At 37.6% G+C, this 13850-nt stretch overlaps 1 protein-coding gene across 11 annotated transcripts in view; it reads left to right on the top strand.

Moving 5' to 3' along the window:
* SLIT2 (slit guidance ligand 2) overlaps positions 1–13850 on the top strand; it is a 380574-nt gene that overhangs the window by 292847 nt on the left and 73877 nt on the right. For all 11 annotated transcript variants that reach the window (XM_040486997.1, XM_040487032.1, XM_040487040.1 and 8 more), the window contains 5 exons: positions 319–462; positions 4167–4310; positions 5865–6031; positions 7351–7483; positions 11076–11144. In XM_040486997.1, coding sequence (XP_040342931.1) covers positions 319–462; positions 4167–4310; positions 5865–6031; positions 7351–7483; positions 11076–11144 — 657 coding nt within the window. The remainder of the gene's footprint in view (positions 1–318; positions 463–4166; positions 4311–5864; positions 6032–7350; positions 7484–11075; positions 11145–13850) is intronic.

Here is a 13850-nt window from a genome sequence, read left to right as displayed (position 1 = left end):
CCCTGAATATAAAGGTTTATACAACTCAATACCTGACCTCAACAATGTTAGACTCCTAGTGACCCTTGAAGATCATTTTGACGTTGATTGGGCTGGTATTTTTCACCATAGACATTCTCCCCCAATATTATCATCAGTTTGGTTCAATGGAATAGGAAGTGTGGTGTCTTTTCAGAACCTGTGGTGCTTTGCAGTGAAAAGCTTGGAAATTATGGAAGAATTTGCTTAGTAGAAGAAAATGGTCAGCCATGTTGTCTCAATGCCCTTGTTGAAAGAAATAGCTTAAAATCTTGATTTCAACATTTTTTTTTAATTTAGAAACTTTAGCAACAATAAGATCACAGACATTGAAGAGGGAGCATTTGAAGGAGCATCAGGTGTAAATGAAATACTTCTCACGAGTAATCGTTTGGAAAACGTTCAGCATAAGATGTTCAGGGGATTAGAAAGCCTGAAAACTTTGTAAGTATTCTCATCTGCATTGTGATTCTTCCATCACAGCACTGTAGTTCACTGGTCATTATAAGTCCAGGTGGGGGAGTAGCTCAGACTCCTCCTCACCCTACCATCTCAACGTCTGTCTACATCTCTCTCTCACAGATACATAGACACGCACGCACGCGCGCACACACACACACACACACACACACACACACACACACACACACATCCTGTGTGTGCAAACATTCCCTTCCTAGAATCCCCCAGACTTCGGTGTGTTGCTTGCAAAAGATTGAGAATGTCTCCCGATGGCTGATTCCTCAGCAAAAAAGATTGCCCTTGTTCCAGGGCTGGTGCAGATTTCCTCCCTTCCCTGGTTCGGCCTCCAAATGTTCATTCTCTTGCCTTTTCATCAAACGCCTCCATCTAACACTCGCTCTTGGCCCCAGGGGTCTAACTTCAGAATCCAATCCAACCCCTGTGGCACAGAATAACTAACGGTTCATCTGAAACCACCTTTGTCTGCTCCTGTGAGGTTTTAGTGAAAAAGAGACTGACTGACGGTAGATCGTGAACCGTCTATTTCAAAGCAACATGCTAAGAGTTGTGCCTACTTGCTCGGGGGTAGGGAGGTTGGGACAAAGAAATTCGTTATGTTTCCAAAAAGTTGTTGACCAAAGAGGACAGGGATTGGATTGAATAGCAAAAACCGCACTTTATGTTAACTTGAATTTTCTACGGTGCATATATGTAGTTTTTATTCTCTCGGAAGTATATAATTATGTTTGACAAAAGTGGCAACCTAAAATTGGAAGATGTACAAATCAACCCTCTGAAGCATTTGGAGGACATGAAGGAAACTATTTGTAACCAAGAAGCAGCTGATGGTGATCACAGTGGAGAGAGGTCCACACTCTACTGTCTCTCCTAAACTGTCACCCTGTCCCTCAGAGCCACAACCAGAAGGGTGGATACTTGAGGACATCCCTTGCCTGCTCTTTATCTGGCGCAGAGGGAGAAGACCATTTCCCCAGCCGGCGTGGATGTGTTGCTAGCATCCTGAATTCAAGTCCTACTGAAAATGTCTGCCCATGAGTGTAGACGTTTGCTCCTGAGCCTCCCAGGGATAGAGTGAAACCTAACATCCAGCAGGGCTAGCCTGCAGCCCTCCCACAGACTAACTTGAGCCCCTTCAAAACGTTATGCAAATAGTCTTTTAGCCTTTTTATGGAGGAGATACCGAGGAGAGGGTAGAGGAGAGCAGAGAAAATACACCACAGGCGGCTGCATCTGTTCCTGCCCCCACCTCCCTCGTCCAGGCTGCTTCAGGCGACTCTGCAAAACACGAATCCTACAAGCAGAAGCATCTTTTGTTGGAAGATAGTTGAGGGACTGCTTGTTACTGGCACCTTCTTGAAGAGGCAGCGTGGGGGTTGGGAAGAGGAGGGGAAGGGGGTGAGGAAGGAGTCTGTATCCCGCCTACATCAGTCTGCCTTGGGCTGCCATAGCACGATACCACAGACTGATGACTTAAGCCACAGAAATTTGTTTTCTCACAGTTCTGGAGCCTAGAAGTCCAAGATCAAGGTGCTGAGAGGGTTGGTTTCTAGCGAGATTTCTTTCTTGACTTGTATTTGAAACCTTCTCCTCTTACATGCACTTTCCTCTGTGTACAGAGAGAGAATGCTGTGGTGTCCCTTCCTCTTTGTATAAGGACACCAGTCCTAAAAGATTAGAGTCCCACCCTCAGGACCTCATTTAACTTTAATTACCTCCATCAAGACCCTGTCTCCAGATATGGTCACATTGGGGCTCAGGACTCCAATCTATGAATTTTGAAACACACAGTCAAGTTCATAACACCATCCCAAGCAGCTTATTCCAGTGTTTTCTTCTGACCAGTTTCTTTCGCAGGACTCTCCCTGAGACAGGTCCTCTAAATTCACTTTCTCCTTCATTATATTTCTAGCGATGTTTTTGTGCCCCAGATGTTTGGGCACAAACAGATGTGAGTGGCTCTATCTTTAACCCACTCTGCCACACAAGAATACTAGAGCATTTTAGAGCCAAGCTCAGTATTCAAAGGACGAAAGTAGGTTTGTCTGGACATATGTATTTCTCTAAGTGATATCTTTGGGCTTGGGACTATGAAGATTTTGACAAGACACCCCCATTATCCCTAGACTTCTTAACTCTTTGAGACTAATAAGCCTCTTAATAATATGTGCACAGATTTCAGTGTGTCTTTGAATATTTGACATTGCAGCCAAAATGTGGTACATATGTGCACTTATGGATTTTTCTAGTAACAAGGAGCAAAACTTTTCTTTAGCTTCTCCCAGGGGTCCATGACTCCACTAAGATTAAGACCAAATACTCTTTATTACTTTATGGCAAATGATAGTGTGGATAGAAATACCTCTCTGTTGTGTATTTGTTTCCTAACGTAAAATTATTCCTTGACAAGGAAGGCAGCATCCTTTCTCCCTATATGTGACTTAACAGAATGCGAAAGTTGATAGTTCTTATGTATTTCTTAGAGCAACCTAGAATTTTAAAGGAACACTTTGTTATTCACTTATTTTTGCCTCTTTTTTTTTTTTTTAACATACTGCAATCTTCTAGGAAGGTGTTCAACACACGCCTTGAAAAGTTAAGTAAAATAACCTCAGCAATTCTGAATAAGATTCATGGCAACTATTCATTTTCACAGGCTTTTTAAGACATTTTTCATTCCTTCTCTAAGCTCCACAAATAAACAGTTCGGCAAAGAATTGAGAATGGAGCCAAAACTTCAGCAGTGACAAGGAAAAGACATCAGTGTTAATCCTATTAATGGCAGTTGCTAAAAATTTAAAGAGGTCAGGATTCTTTCAAGAGAAGCCGGTTTGGAGGCACCCGGAAGTCTCAAGAGTGTCTGACTCTTCATTTTGCTCAGGCTGTGATCTCACAGTCCATGAGTTCTAGCCCCACATCGGGCCATGCACTGAGAGTGCAGAGCCTGCTTGGGATTCTTTCTCTCTCCCTGTCTCTGTTCCTTCCCTGCTTGTGATCGCTCTCTCTTTCCAAATAAATAAATAAACTTAAAAAAAAGAGAAAGAGAGAGAGAGAGAGAAGCAGATTTAAACTTCATTGTGAGCAACTGGGATCTGTTAACTCTTGCCTCTTTTTAAGTTCCAAACTTTAAAATGATAAAATAATTTTCATAAATAACGTGTGCAAGATTTGCAGGTGCTCAGTCTAGTTTGGGTTCCCCAGCCTATGCTGACATTGACGTGGCATCTAAGTCCTTGAGATGCTCTCAGTTCCCCATCTGCTGTGTGTGACTATTGATTCTTTTCTGCTTCCTTTCTGTTAAACCTCAGATGTAATGCTACCGTGAATGCACAAATCACAGGCCTTCAAGGGCTCAGAGAGCTGTAGGTGAATTAGGACATTATGTAATCAGGCAAACATAATTATAGCATCAGAGGAAGACATCCTACCCTCATCAGATGGGGCTGTGAGTCCACGTGAGGCTCACCCGTGCTTTTTTGTAGATGAGTGCAATCATTGCAAACTAAGCATTTTTTGGTATATATCCACAGCAATTCCTAATGACAAGAGATCACTCAGAAAACAGTAATGAATGCCACACATTTGCAGAGGGGTTATTTGGATCCTCAGATGGGCAAAACTGATTGCTTGATGCTTTCTCTCCATAACAATGTTCTCCTTTCCCTCAGGATGTTGAGAAGTAATCGCATAAGCTGTGTTGGCAATGACAGTTTCATAGGACTGAGTTCTGTGCGTTTGCTTTCTTTATATGATAATCAAATCACTACCATTGCACCAGGGGCATTTGATACTCTGCATTCTTTATCTACCCTGTAAGTATGAAAGATCTTCTTCATTTCTGTATTACTGAGCCAATGTATTATATTTGTTCCTTTTATTAATAGCATTTTAATACATGATTAGGCTTTTCACAAAAATGGGATCAAGGGTTTAGTGTTCAACAAATTTGTATGTTAAATTTATGTTAATTTTTCTAAAAATATTACCTACCCTCTCATATTAAAATTTAAAAAAATTTATAATATTTTCAATTATTTTTATAGTAATGTGATGTGACTTGATTTATAAATTTTAATCTTATAACTTGATTGCACTGCAAATCACAGAAATGTAGTAGATTTCCCCAGTGTTCTCACGTCAGAGTCTTTTCGGTGTAAATACCATAAAAACAGAGCTGATAGGGTTATTGCCAACAAACTATGCTCAAAAGGATCATTCACAGTGACAGGAGCGACATTAGGATGGCCAGACCAACAACAGAGACTGTTCACTGGAGGGCATTTACAATGATATTAGGAAAATATTGAAGAAATAGGTTGAGCCTGTCCAAGAGGATATTTTATGTAGACAGTTAGAAAATGAAGAATATTTGTAGGTCCATAGATAGAACTCAGAAGGTGTTGTTTTAAAAAAAGAAACAAACAAAACCCTCTAAACAATATATTTTAGTTCTCTTATATGTCATTATCTAAAGAGCAGTATTTGAAATAATAAATCTTATAACAGATTTGATTTCCTAGTGATGGTGGCATCTAAATATACTAATCTAACTGGAAAGGTAGTTAGAAAGGAAAAAAAAACAGAAAACATGTTCAACATAGCTCGAGTCACTGCAGAAATAATTTGAGGGAAGCATCCATCCATCAGTAAAGTACTTAATCCTCTTCTACATAAAATGTGACACTTTACATCGAGTGACTAATTTGTGCATATTAAAGATGGCATGTTTATAAATAATAAGGTTGTCAATAGGTTTGTGCTGAAGTGGTGAGATGCCAAAAGTATTGAGATTTGTAGAAGTAAATTCATGTTTATAACTGGCATTTAATCAACTCAGCTGTCAGTTTAGATGGGAAACCTATTCTCTGGAGCAAATAAGGGATGGAAATCTTGAAATGATAAATTAATAAAATAGCTGTTGTCAGGTTAAACTCAATAATATAAGGTAATCAGCCTCCATCTTTATATTAAATTACTGCATTATCAGTGCAGGGAAGTTTGACAGCAAATCAGATCTCTGACGAGTTTAAATTCTCTCTAAATGAGATATCTATCAGGATCCCCTGCATAAACCTCCAAATTGCTTACTTTGCTTTATTTTCTCCATGAAATTATTTGAAGATTCTTATTTGAAAGTGTTGTTATTTTTCAAGTTCCAAGCAAACATTTTAGCCAAAAAAATGCATCCCACATGTTGCTTGTGATTGAGTATGAATGGGGGATGGGGGTGAGGGGTGGTTAATACAAAGAATCAGAAGGCATCATTCCAGCAGAAATAGTGTGGGAAAGATGGCAGCATGGGGTTTTGAGAGGTAAGAAAATGACCCCCTAAACTCATCCCTGCATTGTTTGCATGCGGCTCTCAGAAACCTGTTGGCCAATCCGTTTAACTGTAACTGCTACCTGGCTTGGCTTGGGGAATGGCTCAGGAAGAAAAGGATCGTAACCGGAAATCCTCGATGTCAAAAACCATATTTCCTCAAAGAAATCCCCATCCAGGATGTTGCCATTCAAGACTTTACGTGTGATGATGGTAAGAAAACCTTGCTAAATCTTTTGTTACCAAGCATTCAAATGACTGGTCCAACGCTAGGGGACACAAACGGATAGTTTGGGGCATTTTTTTTCTTTTGTTTTGTTTTGTTTTAGAAACAGGGCACATACTTTCTCAGACTGTGCTTTCACCTGAGTCTACTTGCTTTGTGTTTCTGAATGTTTTATTTAAATTGTCCAGTTTTCAACTTGTAGTTGGTACTGTTTATATAGCTTCATTTTAACTTTTCTTTATCATTCTAAGCATCTCTTTTAGTAACTGTCATTTGCAAAGGAGAAAAGCAATTGACTTAAAAAACAGAAATTCTAGGGGCGCCTGGGTGGCTCAGTTGGTTGAACATCTGATTTCAGTTCACGTCATGATCTCACAGGTCATGAGTTCAAGCCCCGAATCAGGCTCTGTGCTAACAGCTCAGAGGCTGGAGCCTGCTTCACACTGTGTCTCCCACTCTCTCTGCCCCTTCCCCACTTGCACTCTGTCGAGCTCTCTCTCCCCCAAAAAATAAATAAATAAAATAAATTCTAGTAAATCTAACAAAAATAATAGTTTTCGCTTTTTAAAGCTCTATATGTATCATCATATTTGATTCTCACAATAGCCACATAAGATAGGTAGAGCAGGTTCTGTTATTACTACCAGTAAGTAGAGAGCCCCTTTGAGCCTTATATTTTAAAATGAGGGCCTTGAGGCGCCTGGGTGGCTCAGTCAGTTGAGCATCCGACTTTGGCTCAGGTCACGATCTCACAGTTCATGAATTCGAGCCCCACATCAGGCTCTGTGCTGACAGCTCAGATTCTGGAGCCTGCTTCAGATTCTGTGTCTCCCTCTCTCTCTGCCCCTCCCCTGCTCACACTCTCTCTCTGTCTCTTTCAAAAATAAATAAGCATTTAAAAACATTAAAAAACTTAAAAAACATTTACATTTTCTGCTAAACATTTTAATCCCTCTATGTTTCTTCATGTCTGTGTCCTTATGACTCCTCCATAATTCAGTTTACATTTCTATATTCTAATTAAAAGTATAATTTGTATAAATAACTGACCAGAGAAAATTACTGTTATGATTGTATGGATAATATACATTGTGAATTATTTTCGGGAATCCTGCCCTAGGCAATTTGAAAACAGTGCTGTACAAAACGTATGGTACCAGTTTGTAAATACTCAATGCCCTCTATGTGTATAAGCGATCACATGACTCAAGATTCTTGTGTTTGTTAAGCTAAAAGCATAACATCGCTTCTGTCCTTTTCAAAGCCACAAACCTGGGCTTTCCTGTATTTCTTTCGGGCAATTTAGGAAATGATGACAATAGCTGTTCTCCACTGTCTCGCTGCCCCACGGAATGTACATGCTTGGATACAGTCGTCCGATGTAGCAATAAGGGCTTGAAGGTCTTGCCCAAAGGTATTCCAAGAGATGTCACTGAATTGTAAGTAGAGCTTGTCTGTTTCCTTAACAATTAATATTTCAACAAGGGAAATGGAAACCAAACAAAATGTAGAGTCCCGTTTCCAAATTCCATTCTGTAGGCATTAAATAGTTTCATGTAAAACCCTAAACAGATAATATAAAAGGCAGCTTAGGGGCATCTGGGTAGCTCAGTAGGTTAAGTATCCAATTCTTCTTGATTTTGCCTCAGGTCATGATCTCACAGTTTGTGAAATCAAGCCCCACATTGGGCTTTCAGCCAACAGCAAGGAGCCTATTTAGGATTTTCTCTGCCCCTCCCCTGCACTCTCCCTCAAAATAAACAAATAAACAATTTTTTACAAAAAGGCAGTTTAGATGCACTTGGGAAACTTCAGTTGTGTTTCTTTTATTCACTGCATGATTTCTCAGTGTCTATGTTATGCTAAGGTGCACTGTGACACTCCAAGAGAGGGTGGTAAAATATAAGATAACTCCAATACTCATTTGCCTGTATATCCTTTTTCTCATAGACTATCTTGCAAGACTAATGTTCTAGCAAATACACCTTAGGAAATGCTGTACTTTTAGTTGCTCTACAGTGTCTGGGATATTCCATAGTTTATATGGTTAATTATTCTTTACCACTGTATCTTCCCACGTGGAATTCATAAATATCTAGAATATAGAAGAAGCTAGCATAATCTCTGTGTTAAAAAGAGGTACTGCCCTTTGGCCTTGAATTAGAATCCTTTTTATCATAAAAGGTATAAGCCCAATTATCCCTAACATTTTCATAACTGATATATGACCACATATTGCATGGTCAATATACACTTATCTAGACACTAAATACCAGGCACACTTTCTTCTCTGTGTCATGTTATATATGTGGAACAGAATGAGAACAAGCTGCTTGAGTATTATGAAGTCTGAATGCTCCTTTCCATTCCATACTCTGTATATTTATGTACCATGGACAAATGCTCGATATGAATGCACTTGACTCATTTTGCCTATTTATTTTCTCTATGTGAAACTGTGTAGCAAAAATGATTTAAGTTTAGTGATGGCTCAGTTGGTTGGGCATGCAATTCTTGATTTTGGCTCAGATCATGATCCCAGGGTCATGAAATGGAGTCCGTGTCAGGTTCCATGCTAAAAGTGTGGAGACTACTTGGATTCTCTCTCTCTCTCTCTCTCTCTCTCTCTCTCCTATGCCCCCTCCCCTACTCTCTCTCTCTCAAAAAAAAAAAAAAAAAAAAAAAAAAAAGATTTAGGTTCTAATGTAATTTGTGCAGATGTGTACCTATAATTCATATACATGCGTACGAGCGTTCTAAAAAAGCAGCTTTGATAAAGTTTTGGCAACATGGAACATACATAATGAGTTTTAAGAAGATGTCGCTTCAGTTACCAGGGAAATTATTTTCAAATCATGCACAGTTCTACAAATTTGGTCCTGAATTGAACACATAGAGAAAAAAAAAAAAGAAAAAAAAAGGTGTGATCTTAGCACATATATGCAGAAGGTCTCTCTTAGATTTGAAATGCTGTGAAGTGTTCAGTTTCTCTCTCTGGCCACCCATCACAGTTGTTAATTGACAATAAGCACTACTTTGTGTGTGTGTGTAATTAAATACTTAATTCTTATTTTAGTAAGTATTATTTCAGAAGATTACTCTCCATCCAGTGTTGGAAGCCAGATGCCTTTAGAGTACTCTGTATGCTCAACATTGATTCTAGGAACAGCCCAGCCAAGAACACAACACTCGGCATAAACAGATCATTTTTAACGCGGAATCCCATCTTTTTAACTGGCCCATACCTTGGTGCCTCTACCCAATGCCTAGCAAATAATTTTAAACTTATTCTTTAATTTCATTATTGAATTTCATCTGAGAAGCTACTTGATTCATATCCCGTCTCTGCCGTCCATATGTGTCTTCTGTCAAACAGTTGAATTTTCAATCTGTTTCCTTACAAAGTATTAGAAAGTAATATTTTTCTAACAAAATACGTTATAGAGATGAGGAAAATATTAACTAGTCTCTTGTGAATTCAACTTTTACCTCCCCAAGAGCTTATTCTTAGAATCATACCAAGTTAGCAGGGTCCTTCTCTACAATCACATATATGTGTGTATTAGAAAAATTTCATTGCATATTATATTAAATTATTAAAGGATTTGGCAAAAAAAATACGTTTTATTGGACAGTTTTAAACAATTGTTATCTATTATTTTTAATCAGTTCCATGTAATTTCCCTCTTAGATTGTTTTACACATCCGTAGCACGCATTCTGAATCTTTTTAGCTTTCTGTTATGGCGTTTTTCAGAATAAAGGGAGAGTACTGAACTATACGGGATTATGCTTCCCTCTAGTGGTACCAAGAAATACGTAGGTGGAGGACAGAAAGGAGTCAAAGAAGAAATACAAAGTCAGAAAATTTGAGCAAGCATAATAAGAACTCATAACATATGCCTGACTCTTGGTTACATATTTATCACATATTTTGATGAGTTGTGCCTTTTGTATAACTTTTTATTTTGAACTATTTGAAACAGATTATTATCTGAGGCAATTTCTCAGCGATTTCTATATCCAGCAAAAATACTAATAACCTCAACCTTGGATCTTAAGATTTGCCACAACACTGGAGTAGGAGGTGGCCTGTGTCCAAGGTGCCACAATGGTTTGTAGGCACATCTACAGCGAGATGGCCCACGTTGCTGAAAGACATTTTTACCCTTCTTCATCTATATTCTGGGAAAAAACAGCCTTGATTGAGATGCAGTTTATTTTTCTTTTTGTGACATTATGGATAGAACTTTACACATTATTTACTTTACACATCATTTATTTTTATGGCTTGCTAGTTAGCCCAGAGTCCATCTATCTGCAGATTATTCTGCTGACTTTGGTCAGAAAGGGAAACTTCACATATGTGTGGTTATTTATTACTTTTAAATATATATGCTATATTGTGTCCTTGATAAAGGTGGTGATGTTCTATGAAACCTTCTAAAATTATTGTCACAAAGCAGATATACAGTGGTTAAAAACTATTTTCGAGATATCTTTAACTGAAATCTGATTACATCCAAATTCCTAAGTATCTCCTTCAAACCATCCATTGTTATTTGCTAAGTGTATGGATCCCTATTAAGGCAGTGAAGAGTGGTCTTGGCCCTCGGTGGCGAGGTTCTATCAGTAGCGAATGCATTTCATGGTATTGTCTCCGTGTAAATACAAGCACACAGGAGGCCAAATAAATATGGTTGATTGAATGAACCTTCTTCTTGACACACAGTTGGACACATGACTCACCTCATTACATAAACCTCAAAGAACTACACTCACCAGTATCTCCTTGGTTTTGTAATTTATGCTAAGTGATCCACAAAATAATTCTACTAGATTGGACAACTCTGCTTTTTTCCCCTTTACTTCTTTTAAATAGGAACCCCAGCTAGGAACATGATATTTTAAAGCCAGAATTGCCAAGTGCTTTCTTGCCTCAGTTAAGAGTGAAATAGTGTCAACTATTTTATATCACACCTCTGTTCCTTTAGAAAAAACAAAAAAGATAATATTGTTTTCTTGTTTTTAGGTATCTGGATGGGAACCAATTTACACTGGTTCCTAAGGAGCTCTTTAACTACAAACATTTAACACTTATGTAAGTAATGTGTTGCGTATTTTCATCTTTGACTCCTTACTCTGTTTCATGAAAGTGGGGGTAGCAACCGGCAGATCTAGTGAACCTTTCAGATGAGATAAATCATTTACAGTTAGATGCCTCCCTACTTGCTCATTGTGGTTCTGGATCACTAGCTACATCTTCATTGAATATCAATCAGGCAATGGTGCATTGTAGAGAAAGGGCCTCCTCTAATTCAAAGTACAAATATGATAAAGCCTAAGTAGCCAAGAACTACAGAAATGCAGCAAATTTGGATACTTCGACTGATGATGAATATGGGCTATTTTATGACAAGCCAAGAAGAGAAAGATAGAAAATAATGGCTTGATTCTTGACTTTAAGCAAAAGGTCATGGATAGTAATAACGTTGAAAGTGCATTTTATTAGGTTTCATTCTCTTTTATAATACATTGTAAGTTAAGTTGTGGGCTTCCGGAATTCAAATTTAATTTTATAAAATTCATTTTACTTGGGCAGTATTTAAGTAGACTTGACAAAGATGCTGATATTCTGGGCATAAATTTCAGACATTGACTTTTTTCTTTTTTCAGTTTGGTTTAATGTCCTTGTAAAATAACATCTCTCTCTTTCATTAATGTAAATGGATTTTTAAGTGGTAATACAAGACCATATTTAAATATACCAACATTTTGATCTAGTTATATGCACAATATTTTTAAAAAGATGCAATCTTACTATATATAATGTCACACTTAGAATAGCCTTGCTGGTGATTGATAAAACTTATCAAAAAAAAAAAATCAGCAATGGGAGTAAATGGAAATGGAAATACTTTATCTTTAGTTTAAGTCCTATATGATTTTCGAGTGAATACAGCTGGCTGAGGAGGCTGATTTCTAGTGTTCCTAGAATAAGAAGGTTTATTCTAATTAGTGAATTCTAGAAACATAAATCACAGAAAATGTTACATTTCTCAACATAAACTTGACTTAAGCAAGGTTGTGGTTGGTTAAAGTACTATTAATCGTTTTCAATTTCCCTTAAACATGTAAGAAAATCACTTTGTAAAAAGTATGTAGGACTGTTTCAATGACCAATGATTAAATTAAGGGAGAATATCCCCTAAGATGTCTTGTTCTGGCCCTAGTCACTTATTTAGTAACAGCAAGAACTTGGTTGCATACATTTTGCTCTGTTAAATAAACCTTTAAATTACTGCAATTTCCAGACGGTCACTTCAGGTGAATTGGGTCATTTATGGAACAGTATGCAATTATTTAAGACCAGGTCGGAAATGAAAGATGAGAATTTGTAGATCCAGAAATGACTTTACCAATGACTCATGAGTAACTCAAATTACTCAGGTAACTTCTGCCAATATAGATATACTTAACTTATTTTCTAAATTTATGTAGTTTTCAGCAGCTAAGAAGATTAATTATTAATTTCCTATAGTATTCCTATCATTTCACAATTTTATAGGTTCATTTTACTGATATTTTATCTTCAGCTTTTCTGCATCTTACATTTATTTGTATGTTTTGCTTTAGAAAAAAAAAGCAGTGAATACACACACACATGCAAATCATAAATTGGGGTGCCTGGGTGGCTCAGTTGGGTAATCATCTGACTCTTGATTTCGGCTCAGGTCATGATCTCACGGTTCATGAGATCAAGCCCTGCTTTGGGCTCTGAGCTGACAGCATGGAGCCTGCTTGGGCTCCCTCTCTTTCTCCCCCTCTCTCTCTGCCCCTCCCCACCCTTGTGCATACTCTCTCTCTCTCTTTCTCTCTCTCAAAATAAAAAAAATAAACTTTTAAAAAAATTATCATAAATTATGACCTATAATTTTTCACTTATTCGTGAATCTTTTATTTATGTATTTAGCATTTTGTGTTAAAAAAACAGAATATATACATATCACTGTATGAGTGTATGTATGGCTATATTCACTAATTTTTTCCTAATGCAAAATTGCCAAAGATATTTAATGTATATCAATAAAATATGTCATTATTTATTATGCGTTATTATATTACATTATATGTTATAATGTAATTATAGTACAATAAGTATTATATGTATCATATATGGTCACATTTATTATTACATGTAATAAAAATAAGATCGTGTTAACTGAATATAAATCACAGCCCATAGTACCAGTACACTTGTATAAACAGCCATGTAGCACTGGGTAAAAAATCCACATCTCTCCCATTAACTTATTCATTAAACAGATATTTGTTAAAGACCTACGGTACGCCAGTGATTTTTTTTTTCCAAGGGTAAAGTTTTTAATTATGGCATTCCAGATGTAATTAAATGAGTTCTTTTTGTTATCAAATTTGACTGTGTGTATCAAGGAGCATATATAACAGGGAAGATAAAGGATGTGCAACCAATGGAACCTTCATGAGCAAAGGTTTATTTGTCATGCATAAGATGTGTCTGTTGTGAGTGGCCTCCACCTGTCACATGCCTTTGCTCTGGGACCAAGGCACAGGCACTGGCTGTGAAACATCACAGGTCTTGCAAAGCAGTGAGCAGAGGGATATGGGGAAAGTGAGCTCACTCCAAAGCTTCTGTGTTTTTTTTGTTTTTAGGTTTATTTATTTATTTTGAGAGAGTGTGTGAGCAGGGGAGGGGCAGAGAGAAAGGGAGAGAGAGAATCCCCAGCTTGCTCTACACTGTTAGTACAGAGCCCTTCCTGGGGCTTGA

Source organism: Herpailurus yagouaroundi, unplaced genomic scaffold (genome assembly GCF_014898765.1).
Source record: "Herpailurus yagouaroundi ecotype Mexico unplaced genomic scaffold, PumYag 28, whole genome shotgun sequence".
NCBI classification, from domain to species: domain Eukaryota; kingdom Metazoa; phylum Chordata; class Mammalia; order Carnivora; family Felidae; genus Herpailurus; species Herpailurus yagouaroundi.
This window is presented reverse-complemented; position numbering and strand designations above follow the sequence as displayed.